Source organism: Chiloscyllium plagiosum, unplaced genomic scaffold, assembly GCF_037043375.1.
Source record: "Chiloscyllium plagiosum isolate Xiang-an unplaced genomic scaffold, Cpla_swu_hap1 HiC_scaffold_20, whole genome shotgun sequence".
Lineage (NCBI taxonomy): Eukaryota > Metazoa > Chordata > Chondrichthyes > Orectolobiformes > Hemiscylliidae > Chiloscyllium > Chiloscyllium plagiosum.
The window spans coordinates 23,258,365-23,280,078 of NW_028270158.1; the positions used below are offsets into that span (position 1 = coordinate 23,258,365).

The 21,714-nt window shown below is 40.9% G+C and overlaps 1 protein-coding gene across 1 annotated transcript; it reads right to left on the reverse strand.

The window, feature by feature from the left end:
• Positions 1-1,756: 1,756 nt before the first annotated feature.
• On the reverse strand, positions 1,757-5,372 carry LOC122560780 (ATP-sensitive inward rectifier potassium channel 12). The gene has a single exon (XM_043711862.2). It carries the CDS (start codon positions 5,321-5,323, stop codon positions 4,025-4,027), a length of 1,299 nt encoding a protein of 432 aa, XP_043567797.1. The 5' UTR covers positions 5,324-5,372; the 3' UTR covers positions 1,757-4,024.
• Between the last annotated feature and the right edge of the window lie 16,342 nt (positions 5,373-21,714).

A 21,714-nucleotide genomic window follows, 5' to 3' on the forward strand; every position in this document is an offset into this window, starting at 1 on the left:
CAGTCATCATGAGTTACTTTGGTGTAGCTGTTAACCAGTTTGAAGTGAATGATGTAGCAACTAGATTAAACTATTTTTCCTAATTGGGAGTAATTTATTATTAAAGGAAAATAATCCTGTAACAGTCAAGGTTGAACTGCTGGTAATTTGGAAGCCCATGTGGATTACTGCTTTGGGTTTGGGTTGTTATGTTTTCCCAGGGTGTACTGATCCCTATCATCGAATACATTCTCGTTTTCCTATCTCACATTGCTCGTGTTTTCATTTAGATTTATAGAGTCATCCAGCATGGAAACAGACCCTTCAGTCCAACTAGACCACGCCAACCATGATCCCAAACTACACGTGTCCCACTTGCCTGTTTTTAGCCATATCCACCCAAACCTTTCCCACTCGTGAACTTACCAACATGTCTTTTAAACGTTATAACTGCACCTGCATCCACCACTTTCCCTGGCACTCCATTTCACACACAAACCACTCTCTGTGTAAAAGGATTGCCCTGCATGTCCTTTTTAAAACTTTCTCCTCTCACTTTGAAATATGCCCCTTGTTTGCTTTTGCCAAAACACAATCCCTCACATTTATACAAATTAAACTACATCTACCACTCCTCAGCTTATTGACTCAATTGATCAAAATCTCTTTGTAATCTTAAATAACCTTCTTCACTGTCCACTATACCACTAATTTTGGCATTATCCCCAAACTTACTAACCATACCTCCTATCTTCACATCCAGTCCCAATTCTGTGAGTTGCATTCAAATAAGCTGCCAGAGGCAGCAGTGGAAGCTGGCATAATTGCAAAATTTAAAAGGCACCTGGATGAGTAGAAAGGGTTTAGAGGGTTTTGGGTCAAATGCTGCCAAATGGGACTAGATTTATTTAGGATATCTGGTCAGCATGGATGAGTTGGACTGAAGTGTCTGTTTCTGTGCTGTTTATCTCTATGACTATATTTGAAATGTGATTCATCGACTGTAAAAATTTCTGGGAAATCCTGAGGCTAACAAGGGTCCTATATCAATGCAAATTATTTTCAATTGATTATTCAACATTCCTCACACTTACATATTTTTCAAGATTATGTGTTCACATTTGGTGGAAAGTATCTCCATTTGTGCTACTTTTGATGAAATCTAGAGAAAGATTTGGAAGCTCTGTATAATCTCCCATGAACTTGAGGGAATCGCAGTCGAACACAAGCTGGAGGAACATTTTAAAGAAACAATTGGATTTTCCAGTAGATGAAGGAGGTTCAAAGGTAACTTTATAAAAGTTTATAAAATAATGAGGGGTATACATAGGGTTAATGGTAATTATCTTTTCCCTAGGATGGGGGATTTCAAGACAAGAGGGTATATTTTTAAGAGGAGTGAGATTTAAAAAAGACATGAGGGCTTTTGTTTTACACAGAGGGTGGTTCGTGTGTGGAATGAACTTCCTGAGGAAGTAGTGATGTGGGTACAATTACAATGTGGAGGGACGTGAACCAGGAGCAGGCAGGTGGAAACAAGTTTAGTTTGGGATTATGTTCAACATGGACTGGTTGGACTGAAGGGAATGATTTCATGCTGTATGACCCTATGAAGAAATCTGGAAGTCTTTTTATTTGGTTGAACTATGATTATGGCCTTTTCCATCTGTGTCATGTACAGTATTATTCAATGGGCATTTATCAGAACTTTAACAAATCTTCTCTTCCGCCATTTGATGGTTTAGTATTTCTGAAAAAAGACAAATGTCAATTTGTATTAGAATTCTTTAATTTAATAAATTCTTTGATCACCCAATAAAATAAAACAGAACCCAGAGTCATTCTTTACATTTACAATCTGGGTGAAGAGGAAGACTTCTACAGAGGTCAAAGTTCACCTTATCCCTTTAAGAGAAATACCTTTTTTAATCACAAGCTTCTATGCTGAGACATATCGCAAAAATTGAGAAAAGGAGGAAAGTCAAAATAACGGGACTGCAAGGTTAAGCTGATTAGCTACGTCCAAAACAAGAAGATTGGTTAGCACAATCGAAGATAGTTAAAGCAATTAATTCAGTCTTACAGGTGCAAGGCTGCAGCAGAGAAGCTGATGATGCTGTCACCATGGTTACCTAGTGTGAGACAAGCCACAAACATCCCAGTGGTATCACACCCCTATAGTAGGTACAAGGATTTCACACAACAGGTGTCAAAGACTGTGCCTTCCCAGAAGGCATTGCAAATGCTAAAGAGTGCACTAAAATCAACAAAAACCTCAAAGGGGTAGGAAAGTCCTGGTGGGAAACAGCACCTTAGTTTAAAGTACTCGCTCATCTACGCATTGTTCACCTGAATTTTCAGTTAATGGTTTTTACAAAAAGGCCTACAGCATTCTGAAGTGATTCAGCAGGAGCCTTGGCCCTGTGGGAAAGTCTTCACCACATGGACTGCAGCAGTAAAAGAAGGCGGCTCAGCCCATCTTCACAAATGGTAAGGGATAGGCATTAGATGTCAACCTTGCCTGAATCTTGAAAACAATTTAAAAAACAATTGGTGGGAATCAGGACTTCAGACTGTTCTGTTGGACCCCAGTATAAAGTTAGTTGGGAAACTTATACTTCCAGCTGATGGTGTGGATTTGCAGAGCACAATACTCGTGACTCATCTCTGAAATCACGGTCATCTTGGCTCTTTATGTAGTTGTTCTTGGTTGTGAAGGTGCTCACCTCACTGATGGACTCACCAAAGCAGCCTGGCAGCGTGGAACACCTCACTCTGGGTGCTTCCATGCAATTTGGCATTTTTGTAAAAAAACAATTACCAATCAAAATTCTAGCCTGAACATCACAGGAGTAATTCTGTGGTTTCCCCCATACACAGAACAGGGCCTTGTTAGAGGAGAATGTAGACTTAAAGCTATGACAGTGAATGGCCAATATTCCACCCTCAGCTCCCAACCACTGATGCTGCATATTGGGAGTTGTTCCTTGCTGAATTCCTTTTAGTTCCATCTTAATGTGGAAAAATGCTATCCCTCCAGGTATTCCTTCCCCTTCAATTACCCCCTGATAGTAATTAACCATAGCACTCAGCCAGGCTAAGTCTATACAGTGTAGAACACTAATCCTCCCAACTGTACAGTGTACATATTGCATATGTGTGTGTGTGTATGTGTGTGTGCATATGCATGTATCTATATATAAAATATATGGGATCAGCACTCTCCTTAGCTAGGCATATACATTATATATAATAGCACTCAGTCTGGCTGGGTCTGTACAATAGTATAATTTTGTGAAGCATTTTGTATTTAAAGATAAAGAACTTTATTTTTTACAAAAATGTATTCTGCTTGACTGACATTGATGTGACACCTCGAGCGCGATGACATATTCTTTTGTATGCCTCAGGAGCTTTGCGCAATTTTCACCTCATCCAATGTCTAGCTCTGCATACCAGCGAAGTGCACAGGTAATTGTGCTTGCTGACATACAACCATGTGCACTCTGTGGCTGGATCGATGCAGGGCTTAGTTTCCATCTCTGCTCTCTGTTCATTTGCCAGCTGGTACAAAGATACCTTCTTTCAAAGGAAAGTGTCAAAACATTGAAAACAGAAACCCCTGAAGGAGTATTAAATCTGGTCTGACAAGTTGAAATTGCCTATTTGCAAGTCTAAACATGATTTTGTTCTAGTTCTATTTTTCTTAAAGCTCATTGTTGCACACATCACCAACAACACTGGATCCAATGTCTTCCTCGAACCAATCCCTTGACCTTCTACATTTAAGTTTTAATCCATTGGAAGGTAATTATCAATGTTACATAATCTTCTAAAAAGCATGACAGTAATAATTCTATCTTTACTCACATCGAATGTTAACTCATTTACCATTCAGATAGGCTTCATATGTGAGAATTCCCTCCACCATTACAATCAAATTCCTAATTCTATGCAAGCTTTAAAATCCTTTATGGCACTCGTGATGATTGGTAACCCATTCCTTACATTTGAGAAAAAAAAAGGTCATTACAACAGTCAAAGGTCATATCTCAGACTCTCTTCTGTAAGACCTTTGATCCAACGCTAAAGTTGCCTGTAATCGGTCAAATTCATGTCGACTGCTGTTTGGGCTTGGATCATCCAAGACCCTACTGTCATCATCATCACCCTCGTCTTCCTCATCTCGGCTCATGAAAGCCAACTCATTCTCGTAGCAGAAGGAGTTTGTGCTGGGAACGAGGAACTTGCTTTCCATCAGTTCCTTGGCACTGCATCGAGGGGTTGTGGGCACCTCATAGGTTTTATGGAAATGTGAATAGTCCACTTTATACTGGTCCTTCTCCTCAAACAGCACTGGTTCAAATCGCTGGCCCCATAGAATCTCACTGGCCAAATAGGAGCTGCGAGCTTGTGTGGTCATCGCCGTAGCTTCCACCATTCCTTCAAGGATTACCACTATTTCAAAATCTGCCATCTCCAGGTCCTGCTTACTAATACCATACAGTGGACTTTCCTCATCAATCTCATGGAGAATAGTTATTGGGGAAACTAAGAATATACGATCATATCCTTTATCAAAACCCACGTCAATGTCAATCTGGTCAAGGGGTATATATTCTCCTTCCTCAGTGATCCGTGGCTTGATTAACTGAGCCCGGACATGGGCTTCCACTATGTGACTTTTCCTCAGATTTCCAACCCGCCACATAAGAGAGAGTTTGCCATCCCTCATGGCTATAACCGCATTATGGCTAAAAAGTAACGTCTGGGCTCGTTTCTTCGGCCGTGCCATCTTAGCCATTATGGCACCAATCATGAACGAGTCTATGATGCAACCTACGATGGACTGGAAGACCACCAAGAAGATCGCCAATGGACACTCTTCCGTCACACAGCGGAAACCGTACCCGATGGTTGTCTGGGTTTCAATGGAAAAAAGGAAGGCAGCGATGAATCCATTCACCTGCAAAACGCAGGGCATGAAAGTGTCGTCACCAGTAGGGTTCTCGAGGTCACCGTGTATCAGCGCAATGAGCCAGAATGCCAGGCCAAAAGCCAACCATGAGATGACAAAGGCTAGTGAAAAGATCAGCAGCATGTAGCGCCAGCGGACATCCACGCACGTGGTGAAGATGTCAGCAATGTACCGCTGGGGTTTGTCGCTCATATTCGCAAACTGGACATTGCACTGGCCGTTCTTCTTCACAAAACGACTGCGGCACTTCCTCCTGGTGTGGATCTTCCCATTGCCATAGCCGTTGATCCCTGGCATGGTTGACAACCTCAACCCGTTTTCTTCTGAGGATACAGCACTGTAGCGGTTATCACGGACACCAGTCATTCCTGTCCACAGAGCAGGAGTTGTTCAGCTGAGGGGCCCCGTTTGCTGAATGCCCAAGGCCCCCAGCCCCCCACCCACCCTCCCCCCGGGGAAAAATAAATAAACAACGTAGAGTCTCTGACAACTGAAAAGAGAGTCCAGGCAGCTTGGCTCGCTCTGTCTTCTCAGCGTAACACCCTGAAATAGAAACAATCATGTTTTAATATGTGCAATATATACAAATGCAAATGTTACACTCTAAAAAAACGTCAGTGGAGTTTTGGTTTCCATCACTACGATTGAGGTCAATGGAATTATCAGATATAAAAATGTAGGAACACAAGTAGACCAGTCAGCTCCTCAAAACCTGCTCCAGTCATATAATCAGATCTGGATTGGTGCCTCAGAGTTCTCCATTTAACCTGTGCCATTGTTGCCAGGCACTACCCCAATTCTCCCATAGGATTTGGTTAACCGTAAAAGTCGGTACCACCCCCCGACTCCACCCTAGCCTCTTGAACACAAGTTTACAGTCAGCACTAGGCAGCCTTGCTGAAGGGTTGCAAGCAGAACAGGATCAGGGTCTGAAAGATATGTACTCAGTCCAAGAGAAATGCAATTCAGCACTGGGAAGCAGTCAGGTTGAAGGGGTAACTTTTCATTATGCAGCCAAGGTACATCTCTGCTCAAATTTCAGGACTCCAAGGCTGATTTGTTTTATCACTGTATATAAAAGTATACTTGTAATAGGCTGAATTGGACTTTTCACTTCATTGGCATTGGTTTTTTTAAGCTGTGTTAGAATTTAAACAAAATTTCAAAAACAAAGAATTAGCCAGCAAAGCTCCAATGGGCCAGGTGCTGCTTTCCATGAACAAAATGCAGCATCTCAGCTCCTCAAGAGTGTTTAATTCTATAATGTTTTGTTAGAGGGATATACAAAACAGAGAAATGAGACAGGAATGTATGTCCACACTTTGGTCACCTCAAGCAAAAATCAATGGAAGAGTCTTTATTTAACTCCTGTGCAGTTCTTGGCAATGGCTGAATTGTCCCTTTGGCAAACACCTAGGAGCAAAGTTGTTGCTCTGTTCTTTTAGCAAGGTCAATCCTTCACAAAGCTTTGAAGATTGTGACTTGAAAGATATTGGTTTGATAAAGTAAGGGTATCAGGAGATATGGATAAGAGACAGGCAAATTGAGACTGAGCTGCTATGGTCTGATTGAATGATAGAGCAGAATTGAGGAGTTAAATAAACTACTCCTGTTCCCATGTTTCATCAGGGGAGAAAATACATACATAAAAATGAATATGAGTAACTTTAACTGTTTATTAAACGAACTAAATATTGGTATTTGGTTTGCCAGTTTGGACCAAGACTGCACCAATGACAAGCCTGGAACTGAGAACAGCAGAAATAAAACACTATGTACATCAGAGTCCCATGACATTGTGTGGTAAGTGATGTAATGCAAATAACTTTGCATTCAGTAATTCAAGAGCAGCTAACAACAAGTACATTTCTGATTTCTGTTTTACAAAGGGCTAAGAACTCATTTATTTTGGAGATAATATTATCTTTTCAGTTTGCTATCTATCAACTCAATAGCAGGAACAATTTTTTACAATTGCTTTAGAAAGAGTTTTATTGCATTGAGATTGTGCTCCCTGTGAGGGTTTCAAGCCATAAACTGATTTTCATACATTTTGTTTTCTAAATTACAACTTTTAGCGTCCTTGAATTGAATGTGCCCCAAATCATCATGACTTCCTAAACATATTTATATAAAAAAAGTCACTTGCTCTTCACAAAGTAATGATTTTTGACAGCAAATCTATTTTTTCTCTAAAACAAAATTCTCTATTATCTGCGAATTATAGTGCTCACTGCACTGGGGGATTGGAATATTTTTCCACATCAGGTCTGCATCAATCACTCTCAGATCCGGTATCACGCATCTAAATTCAGAATAAAGCTGAAATCTGTTGCAGTGAGTGGCCTCAGCTTTAACCTCAACAGTGCAAAATACTGAAAAGGGATTGTCAAAACATGCCTCGTATTTGACACTTTGGGGTTGATCTTGACTTTGTCTAGAAGAGTCAATAGCTTAAACCATTGATTGTGGATCAGTGGGTCACACTCTTGCCTTTGACTTGGGATGATACCAAAATGCAAGCTGAAACTCTAGTGCAATATACAGTACCGCACTCTCAATCTGCCATCTTTCAAATATAATAATCAACTAAGGTTATATCAGCCTTTTTACAATCTAATGGCAGTATAGCAGTGTTCCGGTCAATACTTATTCCTTAATGAACTCCACCGAAAGAACAGATCATCTATCAATATCACATTATTGTTTGTGGAAACTTGCTATGTACAAATCTCCAGCCACATTTTCAACACTGGCTACACTTCAAATGTGCATAGAAATTGTGCCGAATCACTGTAGTTCTTATTAGAAACTTCCCAGAACCTGGACACTTTATTCAGTCAGTCTCAGAATTGTATTTAAGTCATTTTCAGAGCTTAAAACTAACTTCTCCAAATATCACAGTGCCAGGTATCTGCTAGCTATTGTCCTGGTGATTACATTGAAATGATGTCGATCAGTGCCCTCCAGTGTGGGTGTGTTCTGAAGAAAAGTCACTGGACCAGAAACATTAACTCTGATTTCTCTCCACAGATGCTGCCAGACCTGCTGAGATTTTTCAGCAATTTCTGGTTTTGTTTCTATCAGATTTCACACTGATTTGCTGGCGGCAAACAGGCCTTTTTTTAAATTAATTCCTGAGATATGCCCATTGTTAGCTAGGCCAGCAGTTATCGCCCATTCTTCATTCCCCTTGCTGGTGAGCCTACATCACTACAAGTATATCTGCCTGTCCAAAGGTTGCTAACTCTATTTGGGTGTATTCCTGAGGTTGGCATCAGATGATCCCATGCCTCCAACTGTGCCAGCCCCTCTATCCTGTCATTGGTCTCCCACCATGTTAATCCATGGTAATCCAACAAGTAATGCACAGCCAATTGGGAATTGAAAATGTTGTGCATTAGCCAATTGGATCATTATTAAATTGTCAAGCAGCCTATTCTTCACATCACCAATATTCCAATAATAAACAAAGTTTTTAAATTAAAAAATCAATTCTCATATGATTTTCCCTCTCAGAGTTGATGATAGCAGTGTCTTGGAAATTAACCTTTAATTCCTAGGGACTTGAGGACAAGCCTTGAGGGTTGACAGCCCTTATCTGCTCCGTGCTGTCTTAAAGGGCTAGGCTTTGCTACCCACAGGACCACCTGTGAACTCCTAGAGTTGGCAAGTCAGAATCTCAGCATATCAGAGTCACTGCTCATTTCCAGAGTATCTTCTACAGCAGTCACACTGGGATTCTTATGATGAGGTTTATTGAGCAATCTGACAACCTCACTACCCAGCTGACAACTGGAAGATCTCAAGATGTGGGAACAAATAAATCAGCTGAAGATTTAATAAAGGTCAAGCTGTAAAACTTTGAAACCTTTCAATGGAAAGACTGATCAGCAAATTGTCCTCCCAGGATTGCATTAGTTATATAAGCAAGTGGGTTTTGTATAGCTGCTTTATCTGTTTTTGTTTGTCCATAGAATGTGGATTTGCTGACCAGGTCAACATTTATTGGCTGTCTCTAACTGCCCTTGAGAAGATATTGGGAAGTTGTCTTCCTGAACCACTGTCATCCCTGTGGTGTAGGTGCACCCACAATGCTGTTAGGAAGGGAGTTCCAGCTGTTTGATCTAGTGATAGTGAAAGAATGGTGATGTATTTCAAGTCAAAGTCGTTAGTGGCTTGGGAACTTGCATCCTAATTTTCTCATCCACCTGTTTCCCTTGTTCCTCTCGGTAGTAGAAAATTGAACTGCTGAATTTCCTCCTTGAAATTATTTCCCTCTCTATCTCTCTCTCCTTTAAGATGGTCCTTAAAATCTCTCACCCCCTCTCTGACCAATGATTGAATCAAATTCCTATCCTAATATTTCCTCAGGTAGCTCAATGTTAATCTTTTGTTCGAGAATCACTCTTGTGAAGCAGTTTGAGATGTAAAACTGTGACAAAGACTATATCAATTGAAGGTTGTGCAGTTAAATAGTAACAGCTTATGACCCTTCAAATTCCTTTAAAAAAATCATTTAAGGTCGGACTGAGAAATAAATGAGCGTGCAAGCTGCAGGATTTAAAAATCCAAATGGAACACTAATATCCTTCTGGGAAGGAGATTTCCCATGCATTCATAGTCTCCCCCACACGACTCAATTATCTTTGGGCAACTTCAATTGGGCCATAGATATGCAGAGTGGGGAAGGGCGTTGACTCTAGTCCATGAAGATATAAATTGGTTTGGGCAACTGAGCAATTCTAACCAACCCAGTCTCTCTCACACTCCAATTTCCACTTGCATCGAAACTCCTTCAATATTTTGCCCAAGTGATGAGTTTACAGCAAGTTTGCATTAACTGGATACTTATTCTGAGTGATCAAAAATCAAGCCTAATCTTTGTTCATGTTTAATAATGAACATTGTTGTCAACTCCTGAGTTAGCAGTAAAGACCAGACTGCATTCATCCAGTTGGGTTTAATAAAGCTTTGACTCATGAATTCCAGTGACAAAAATAGGCTGTTTTCATTTTCATTTAAAAAGAAAGGGAAACAGTAACATCTCTATTGGTTGCCTCATTTCTTCTCTTTATGGAATTTCTGAACTCCCTCAGTTCAGAAAGACAAGTGCGTGAGGTGGTCCAAGTTTTCTGTCAACCCAATGTCATGCATTCTTGCTGATCCCTAATTGGTATTTCATGGAGGAAGCAGATACCTTGTCTGATTGCTGGAGTGCTGGTGAGATTCCCCAGAATCAAGGCCTGTTGAGAGCTGCCAAGCCAATTAGTTCATGGAGAGGCGAAGCATGCAGATATGCAGAGGTTCTCTTGAAGGGGGTTTGGGGTATCAGCAGAAAAGGGAGAGAGCTGCCTCTCAGTTGTCCCACGGCCTCTGCTCCTGCCAGCTCCCTCAGTCAAGCACCAAGTGTCTTTGAACAACACAACCAGGAGCCAGCAAGTGACCCTGGCTTTGTCTTTTGGCTCCCCATAATTTTCCCCCACCCCCCACTGCTTGATTAGTAACAGCAGTGAGGGGATAAGGACCTTAACTGGGATTAACTGCCCACTTAAAGGTGTCAATTGTCAGGGAAGGTAAGGGACCACTAACTACAGGTCTTCCCACTACAAGCTTAATTGCAGGTGGATGGGGAAGACAGTGGGATTCCCACTTGTCACTATCACTCCTATTAAATGCCTCCCTGCCTTACCATGGGGGTGGGTATTCATTCCTGCCCAGTGTTTTCTTCCCCATTTCCGTATGGAAAGTACCTTTAGCTCAGTGTCTCAATGTTAACTGTGGCTCGCCTTCATGTCACAGGGTTCATGTTGAAATGCCAATCCAGGGCTTGAACACACAAAATAATTCAAAGCTGACACAACAATACAACATTGCAGAAATGATAGCCTATCTTTTAGAAACAGCAAATCAATCCTTCCTTAATGGATACAAGGAGCGATATGAAAAATCCATGGCACTACTTCAAAGGAAAGCAAGGAAGTTATCCCCATTTCTTGGTCAAAAGTTTATTCCTTAATGTCACAAAAACATTATCTGGTCACTGACACAATGTTGCTGTGTGGAAGTTTGATATGCGCTTATTGATTAGATTACTTACAGTGTGGAAACAGGCCCTTTGGTCCAACAAGTCCACACCGACCTTCCGAAGAGTAACCCACCCAGACCTGTTTCCCTCTGACTAAAGCACCTAACAATATGGGCAATTTAGCATGGCCAATTCACCTGACCTGCACATCTTTGGACTGTGGGAGGAAGCCCACACAGACATGGGGAGAATGTGCAAACTCCACACAGACAGTCGCCCAAGGCTGGAATCGAACCAGAGACCCTGGTGCTATGAGCCAGCAATGCTAACCACTGTGCCTTCTCTGTTTGATAATAGTCAATACACTTCAGATGTTCTTCATTCTTTGTAAAGTGCTATCAAATATTCATTGGTCTTGAAAAGTGCTGTACAAATGCAAGTCTTTCTTTCTTTTGAATTGCTTCGGGGCAGGAACTATAACTGGAAACCATTAGAAGTGTAAACATGTCACTATGCCAGTTCCTAAATCATTGGTGCTCCAAATTCACAGTTTTTGGCTTTTGTTGACTAACTGCACCCAAGCTGATTAGAAATAAAAAATATGAAATTTTCAGGAACACCTGAATTGAGCCCATTTAAAGGCGGCTACCTCACTAAATTCAATCTAGTTAATCTTACAGGAGTAAAATTGCCTTTCCTCCTCTTTGAAACAGATCCTAAAATCCTTTACACCTTTAATAATGCCAGGTGCTCAGGGGAAGGAGTTGCTTCACAAAAAAAACTTTCTTTAATCTTTTGCATTTGTTTATGAAAAGAAATGGCCACCTTAATCAGGATTTAAAACACAGCTGACATGATGGTTGCACCAAAGCTAATTTAATTGCTCTCCGGTGATTCAATTGAAATAAGAATGAATAAAACACAAAGCCCTGAGTTTAACACATGATGATTCAACATCTACTGCAGCATCTTAGGTGCAGAACAAAGAAAGGACTGGCTCTTATATAACAGTTTTCATGACCACGGGACACCTCAAAGCAATTTACAGTCAATGAATTACAGCACTCTTGAAGTGTCATCCCAAAGCTCCAAACTGATCGAGTGTCAGAAGGCTTTGGGTTCATGTCCCAGCCAAAATGATCCCAACTTTGTGCAGTCCTGAAGTTGTGTGCATTGTTGGAGATAGTACCTTCCAGGTAAGTTCTGAGGAAGGGTCACCGGACCCGAAACGTTAACTGATGTCTCCCTTCACAGATGCTGCCGGACCTGCTGTACTTTTCCAGCAATTTCTGTTTTTGTACCTTTCTGATAAGACTGCTTTTAAAACTAAACATAAAAGATTCCACGACCAACATTCATCCCTCAACCAGTGCCTAAACATTGAAAACCGTAGTATTTCGTAGAATAATATTGTAGCCGCAGCATAGAAGAAGATTATTTTGCTCATCATGTACGTTCTAGCTCTCAGGAGACCAAATCACCATCACCTCAGTCTTTGCCCTGTAGCTCTGCAAATTTGCTCTCTTCAAGTGTTCTTTTAGTTCCCTCTGGAAACACATGGTTGAATCTACCTCATTTAACTCCGGGCTTTTGAAATTGTGAAAAGTACGATAGAAAACCAAGTTTCTCTTATTATACATTGGTATTAAAAGGGCAAGCATTCAGTACTTGTTATTCTACACAATGAGAATTAGCTAGGGAAGGGGTTTTCTCTTGATTATGTTTATCTGGTTTCAGGTCAGGTATTTTATAAAACAATTTTGTTTCAATGTCCCTTGGAATCTCAAGACAAATTGATCAGTACTTGAAAGGGATGTTTAACTTTCCAGCTGTACAACTCGACTTCCTGAACTCAGTTTCCTCCTGGTACTGATAAACCTGCTGAGTAGTTCAAGCCTTTTCAGTTATTATTTCAGGTCTCTCATGTCAGTTTTATTTTGACAGACTTAGTAAACTGCATGGTGGAATTCTCATCGCTGCCAAATGCTTTGGTACTTGTGAAGCTTTCCCTACTGCTGCAAAAACAAACAGCTTGTGGTGAAAAATATTAAAATCTTTGAATTATTGACAGTATTTGTGCATCATGTGTGATCTAGCACTGCAGAGTCTGTTCAGGATCACAGCAGGGAGAGGGTAAGTGTTTACAGATTTGCAGACATAATCGAGCGCCCTGTGCTTTATATCACAATATTACGGCCAATTGTGCTCTGGACATAGCACTTCGAGACATCAGCTGACCTGGTTTTCCCGGGGAGATACAATTTTCCCCTGTCAAGTTTATCATGACTGTATATTGCCTAAAATTATGTCGAAATTATAGCACATTTGCCTCATCTATTCCAGCTGCTCCACACAAGTGACCCTGCTTCATATCATCTGATTAATATATATCCCTCTCACTTTCAAGTTTTAATTCAGCTCCCCCAACATACATTCATCCTATTTTCCTCAGTTAAGCCTCTTTTCTTAACCATTTGTGGGATTTGGGTATCATGGCAAGCTCAACATTTATGGCACAGTGTTTTATGTCCTTGGGACGACAGTGATGAGCCAGTTTCTTAAACCATTGTAGTCCTTCTGGAGAATGTGCTCCCCCAGTGACCAGACTATACTTCTTTGTCCTACTTTCTCCAACCTGTTTCCCTCCATTTAATCATTCATTTTAAATCTGGGATTGATAAGAGTTCTGGTAACCAAAGTTAGAAAAGAAAATGATTGCCAGAACAGGTTTGAGGCTTTGTACAGATATACCTTAGCATCCGCGTCACATTTATATTCTAACCTCTAGTTAGATTCCATCAGCCTTTCAGATCCCTGACTCGTACAAATTATTGATATTTGTAACTGATCCCTAAATCTCTTTGGACTTCCATTGTTCCAAGTCCTTCACTATTTAAGTAATATTTTGATCTACCCTGTGTTGGCCCAAAATGGAAGAGCTTACATTTACCTGTCATAAAATCCATTTGTTATTTTTGCTCATTCCCTTATCATTCAATGTCTTGGTATTTTTATGCTCTGACTCTACCAGTTACAATACCACTGGGTTTTGTGTTACTGGGCAACTGTTGTTTTATCGAAGTCACGAATATATATTGTGACTAGTTAAAACCATAGAACAGAACTAATGCACTAACACTACGGGCAATGTAGCATGGCCAATTCACCTAACCTGCACATCTTTGGATTGTGGGAGGAAACTGGAGCACCCGGAGGAAACCTACACAGACACAGGGGACAATGTGTAAACTAGGGCAGCAAGGTGGCTCAGTGGTTAGCCCTACTGCCTAAGAGTGGCAGGGACCTGGGTTCAATCCCAGCCTCAGGTTACTGTCTATGTGGAGTCTGCATGTTCTCCGTGTATTTGCTTGGGTTTCCTCTTGGTGCTCTGGTTTCCTCCCACAATCCAAGGATGTGCAGGTCAGGTAAATTGGCCATATTAAATTGCCCATACTGTTAGGTACATTAGTCAGGGGTAAATGTAGGGGAATGGGTCTGGGAGACTTACTCTTCAGAGGGTTCGTGTGGACTTGTTGGGCCAAATGGCCTGTTTCCACATTGTATGTAATCTAATCTTTGTGAAACACCACGAGTCACTTCTTCCAAGTTTGATCACATATTCATTATCCTGACACCATAGTTTCCTACTGCCTAACCAATCTTCTAACTAGGTCATTAATGCACAATCAATTCTTGAGTTTTAATTTTTGCTCATAGCCTCTTATATGGGACCCTATTAATTCCTCTCCAGAAGACCATATAAATGTGAAAGCATGTACAATACATGCTGTCGATGGCCTGTTTCCATTCTCCAGTCTGGTCACTCATTCCCCTTCTTTAAACCAATGAACTCTTAATCTCTCCAACTCTCTATCACTTCCTCCTTTTATCTTTTGCTTTGATTTTATGCTCTTTCTCGAAAGTGTCTGTAACTGGATAGAGTGCAAGCCATTATTGAAAATAAAATCAGGGCTTGCATTAAAATAGTAAATGAAATATTTCAGTGAAATATAGTTCTCTCATTCTACCAGTGTGGGGCCAAATTGAAAAGGACCATAGCTGAGGGGAGGTCCACGTATTGTAGCCCTATCTTACCTTTATGTGCAGTTGTCCCACTGCTTAATTTCCTCTTTTCAAGAATACATTAAAAAACACACTTGAAATTGATTTTAAGTTCCCTCTACTTCTGCTTTTCCTCTTCCTTTCCAGTTTCTTCCTTGCTTTCCCCATCATTTTAGCCCCATAGATTATTTCTTGATCCTTCGCCCTTCACTTTCTCTCATTGATTCTGACAGTGTAGGAGCAGGGCAATAGCTGCTGAGTGAACACACTGTCAGGAGCCAGCCATGCAAAATGGCCTCTCAAGGGACCTGTGCAAGAGTGTGCAAGCTTGTTCTTTGCATGACAGTAAGTAATAATTCACTTTCACTATGGTTAGCTTGCAATATCATACAAAACTTTCTCTTACTTAGTGCCAAGTGTCAACAATCAACCTCAGCCAGACAAGCTGCCAGAATCCAAATAATGACTAAACAGTTCATTCATTTTATAATTACTTGCTCAGACTGAGGGGAAGTCCATCAGCACTGATATTCTCCCTTGGGGCCCTGTTTATTTAAAATGTGAAACTAATATCACTGAGGTATTAAGAAACATTGAAGAAAAATTGACTGATGAAACATGTCAGGACTAAACAGCTACCAGTCAGTCAGAGCTGGGTGTTAATGGAAGACATTGACAGCTAATAAATGACAGATTAAAACAGAGTTAATGATTCTGTAATGGTTTGTACATATTCTTCTCAGAATTGTTACAGTGTGAAAGAATGCCAGTCAGTCACCTTAGCTGTGCCTGCTCTCCAAAATGGAAGACCTTACATTTACCTAACATGAAATCCATTTAGTATTGTTGCCCATTCCAATGTCATGGCATTTTTATGCTCCTGATTCAGCCACTGACAATACCACTGGTTTTTGTGTTATTGGGGAACTATTGTACTGTATTATCTAAGGAATGAATACGTATTGTACCTAGTTAAAAGGACAACACAGATCTTTGTCATTTCTTCCAAGTTTGACCATTTATTCATTATTCTGACATTGCAGTCTCCTACTGCCTAACCAGTCTTCTAGTCAGATAATTAATATACAATCAGGTTATGAGTTTTATTTTTATGCTGACAGTTTCTTTTATGGAACCCCATTAAGTTCTCACTTGAAGTCATATAAATTTAAAAGCTTCACCCTATTGTCTTGCCTTCTCCCCATCAGGCTACACATTGTTACTTTAACTCCCTTTCCAATGCCTCAATTAAACCTGCCTTCTGAGATGGTGAATTCCAGACCCTAACCACTCACTGACAAAGAACAATTTTTCCTCATGTTGCTTCTGATTTGTTTTATCAAACTACTTTAAATTTGTGCGTCTTGTTTTCAATCCTGTTTTAGACCATCTCTTCTATCCAATTCCCTCAGGTTTCTGAATATCTATGCGAGACCTCCTTTCGGCCTTCTCTCTGTTTTTAAGAGAAACAGTCCCAACTTCTCTAGACTGATGTTCCTCACTCCTGGAAACATTCTTGTCAATCTTCTTTGAATTCTCCCCATGCCTTCACATTCTTCCCAAGGTTGCACAGAATTTAAAGCAATATCCAAACTAAGGTTTTGTACAAGTTCAACATCACCTTCTTACTCTTGTAGTTTCTGCCTTACTCATGAAGCCCCCTGTATTAACTTTGCTGTCAAGCCGCCTTGCCAAACCCTCAATAAGTTATGCAGATCCCTCTGCTGTATATCCTTTAAAGATAAAGATGACGGGATTCGGTTTCCCTCTCAAAGGGTTGAGAGTCTTTAGGAATTTTCTCCCAAACAGCAGTGGAGGGAGAGCCACTGAATATACTTAAGGCAGAAGTAGACTGGCTCCCTAGTTAATCAAGAGTCTAAGCTGTAAGTAAGGGGCAGGAATATGGAGTTGAGGTCACAATCAGATATACCATGACCTTACTGAATAATGGAGTAGGCTCAAGGAACTGAATGGCTTACTCCTGTTTGTAATGTTTGTATGCCCTTACTGTGATAATGGATTTCTGTCAGCTGGACTCATAAGTATAATAGGCGAAAGTGAGGACTGCAGATGCTAGAGATTAGAATTGAGATTGTAGTGCTGGAAAAGCAAGGCAGGTCAGGCAGCATCCAAGGAGCAGGAGAATCCTGATAAAGGGTTTTTGTCGATTTTCCTGCTCCTCAGATGCTGCCTGATCAGCTGTGCTTTTCCAGCACCACACAGTTGACTCATGACTATATTGTTAATTTTCCATTGTCTCTCCATATTCCTCCTGCCAAAATATATTGCCTCTCAGTTTTCCACACTGAATTTCATCGACCTGTATAGTGGCTCAGTGGTTAGCACTGCTGCCTCACAGCACCAGAGACTCGGATTGGAGTCCAGCCTCAGGCAACTGTCTGTTTGGAGTTTGCACATTCTCCCTTTGTCTGCGTAGGTTTCCTCCCACAATCCAAAGATGTGCAGGTTAGCTGAATTGACCATGATAAATTGCCCACAGTGTTCAGGGATGTGTAGGTTAAGTGCATAGTCAGGAATAAATGTAGAGTGGCAGGGTAGGGGAATGGGTCTAGATGGGTTACCCTGCGGAGGGTCGGTGTGGCCTGTTTCCACACTGTAGGGATTTATGATACCACCTACCTGCCCATTCCGTTAATACATCTATGTACTTCTGAAGTTCTATGCTTTCCTCCTCACAATTTCCAAATTTTGTATCATCCACATTTTACAAAATTCTGCCACACACACTAGATCTAGACATTACCATGTATCAAAAAAAAGCAAAGCTCCCAGCACTGATCGTAAGGAATTCCACCATCAACCTTCCTCCAGTCCGAAGGTATCCAACGATCACTCCGTTTCCTGTCACTCAGACAATTTTGTCTCCATGTTGATAGTGTCCATTTCATTTCAGGAATTATAACTTTCCTCTTATTGCCTTCTCTGTAGCCTCTTCAAAATAATTCCAGTGAATTAATTAATCAGGAAATTCCCTTAGGAAATGCATGCTGTCTTTTCTTAATTAACCTGCATTCGTCGTTGTGACTATTAATTTTGTTTCTAATTAAAGAGTGAGGAAACTTCTCGAAACCATAAGTTAAACTGACTGGTCTGGTAGTTGCTGTCTCCTATAGCTTTGGGGACACAGAACTTTGTAAGGAGTTGCTACAAACTGTGCGGTGATTTCCTGGCTCATAGCAATCTTTCAAATAACCAGACAATCGTCCTGCATGATCCAAAACAGTTTACTATCCGCGTCACTAGAAAACCTTTAAACAGCATTGGCTGATTTCTGGAAAAGCACCTCACCAAAACCTACAATCAATGGTTACTTGTTACTGAGAAGACATTTTGCAGCAGAGGTGGTTGTATCCCTGTTGTGTCAGTCTTTACCAACTGCATTAGATATAACATTCGTTAATATCAATTTGTTCTACGTTTTGAAGATGCTGATTTTGTTCCGGGTCCTGTCCTACAGCTGTGCCTCTATCCTCCCTTCCCCAACACTTCATGTAGGAGTCTACCAGTCATGATCACTATGCTCCAGAAGAATTAGGCTGATTTTCACCTTCACTGTCTGGGTGATTATACAGTGCAGTGGAATGCCCTGAAATAACATTGGTGGTACATTGGATTGTAACTTACACCCAGAAAGTGTTGACTGAGCACTCAAGCAATTCAGCAACTCTGCGATGACCTAAGAAGATGGGAGTCAACTGGAGTACCCTGCATTTGAGACCAGCTTTTTCAGAAGTCTGCTCTTCCTGCTCTTCCCTATCCCTAAATCAGTGCCCCTGGTCACTGACCCCTTTCCTATGAGGATAAAGTTTCTACCAACCTCTGCCCCTCATTAGTTTGTACACATAAATCAGATTCTTCTCTCAGTTTTACTGATAATAATCCCAGCGTATCTCATCTCTCTTACTAGCTGATGATGTTGAGGTGCCAGTATTGGAATAGGGTGGACAAAGTTAAAAATCACACAACAGTTATAGGTTTATTTGGAAGCACTGGCTTTCGGAGCGCCGTTCCTTCTTCAGGTGGTTGTCACTATCTGAATCACTCTAGTCCTGACAACTACCTGGTAAATTTCCTCTGAATCCTCATCCTTCCTATAGGGTTGTGATCAACCCTATAGGGAGCACACAGTACTCCAGCTGTGGCCTACATAACACTATATATAGCTCCATCATAACCTCGCTGCCCTTACATTCAGTATTTCAAGTAAGAAAGGCAAATATCCTACAGCTCTTATTAATCACCTTTCTTGCTCTCTGTGGATATAGAGGTCTGTCTCATCCTCTGTAATTCCTAGAGTACCACTATTCAGTGTGTGCTGCCTTGCCTTGCTAGTCCTTCCAAAATGCTTCACTTCACACCTTTCAGGAATATATTCCATTTGCCACTGTTCAGTTCATCTGGCCGGCTCACCAACATCATCCTATGTCTACGGCTTTCCTCGTCTCTATTTACCACATCACTAATTTTCAGGTCATTTGCGAACTTACTGATTATTCTTCCTTTATTCATGGCTAGATCATTGATGTACACAACAAACAGCAAGGGATTCAGTTCCAAAACCTGGATACACCACTGGCAACAGGTTTCCAGTCACAAAAGCACCCTTCAAGAATTATCTTCTGTCTCTTGCCAAGACGTCCATTTTACATACAATTTGCCAAATTGCCCTGGATCCCACAATCTCTTGCCTTCTTTACCAACCTCCCATGCAAGATCTGGTCAAGAGCCTTACAGAGTCCATCTGGACTGCACTAACCTCATCTGCACATCTAGTCACCTCAAAGATTCAAATTAAATTTGTTAAATATGATGTCCCTGACAAATCCAAGCTGACTATCCTTGATGAAACCTTGCCTCTCCAAATGGAGATTAATTCTGTCTCTCAGAATTTTTTCCAATAGGTTTCCTACCACAGACATTGAATTCACTGACTTTGAGTTTCCTGATTTAGCCCTACCACTCTTCCTGAATAATGGTTATACAACAGCTGTCCTCTCGTCCTCTAACACCTCTCCAGTGGCCAGAGAAGATTTGAAAATTAGTGTCAGCGCCCCTGCAATCTCCTCCCTTGCCTCCCACAGCAGGCTGGGACACATCTCATCTAGTCCTGGGGATTTATCCACTTGTAACCTGGTAGAACCATACTACTTCCTCCTTTGCAATATTAACTTGTTAAAGTATATCACAGTTCCTTCCCTGATTTTTACACACAGTGTCTTTCTCTACAGTGAATAAAGATGCAAAATACTTTTTTAAAACCTCACCTATGTATTCTGGCTCCATACAACAGTGCCACTTTGGGTCCAACTCTTTCCCTGGTTATCATCTTCCTCCTAATCTACTTGTAAAACACTTCTGGATTCTCATTTATTTTACTTACCAGTGATTTTTCATGCCCCCTCTCTGTCTCTTAATTAATTTTTTTTCAATAAGCCCACTTTCTATCATCTTCGAGGATTTCCACTGATTTGAACCCTCCATGTCTGCAGTAAGCAAAAACAAAGAATTGCGGATGCTGAAAAATCAGAAACAAAAACAGAAATTGTTGGAGAAATTCAGCAAGTCTGGCAGCATCTGTGGAGAGAAAGCAGAGCTAACATTTCAGGTCCAGTGATCCTTCTGAAGAAGAATCACTGGTCCTGAAATGTTAATTTTGCTTTCTCTGCACAGATGCTGCCAGACTTGCTGAGTTTCTCCAGCAACTTCTGTTTATGTTTCTGCACTAATCTTTCCTTTTTCTCCTTTAGCCAAACCTGTATGTTCCTTGACATCCAGGGTTCTCTGGACTTGTTGCTGCCACCCTTCATCTTTACAGGAACATGCTTGCCCTGCACCCTCATTATTTCCTTTATGAATGACTCCCACTGCACTGATGTAGATTTTCCTTCTAAAAGCTGCTCCCAGTCCTTTGTCTAAGTCTTTTCTTAATCATCAAAAACCAGACTTGCCCAAATTCAGAACCTTTATTTCTGCTCCATCTATGTCCTTTACCTAAAACGTTACAAGATTGTGGTCACTAAGACCGAAACGTTTCCCATTGCCATGTCTATCACTTGTTTGGCTTTGTTTGCTAAAATTAAGTCCAACACTGCCCCCTTTCTTGTAGGACTTTCTATAAACTGGCTGATCAAGCTGTCTTGGATATTGAAGGGAAGTTGAAATCTCCTATTACTACCTAAATCTATTTTACACTTTTCCAAGATTTGCCTGTATCTGCCAGACTGTTTGGGAATATATACTACACTCCGAGCAGTGAATGTGCTCCCTTTTTGCTTTTAATTTCTAACCATATGGCCTTATTTGAGGAATCTTCTAAGATAGTATCCCTCCTCACTGCAGTGATTAACTGCTTGATCAATATTGTGATATGAGCTCCTTTTTTATCAACCCTGCCCCATCTCTCCTGAAGAGTCTATGTCAGGGAATATTGAGCTGTGAATCCTGTTACCTCCTTCAATTTCCACAACTACAATCATATTACATTGCCATGTATTAATCAATTAGCTCAGTCATATCTTGCCATGTGCCCTTGTGCCTTAACTTGATGGTACACTCTTCGCCTTCCAGGCTGACTTGGATTTTTTGCTATGTTTAGCTGCGCATCACTCCCTACTGTACCACCACTCCGTATGCTGCCCCCCTGCCA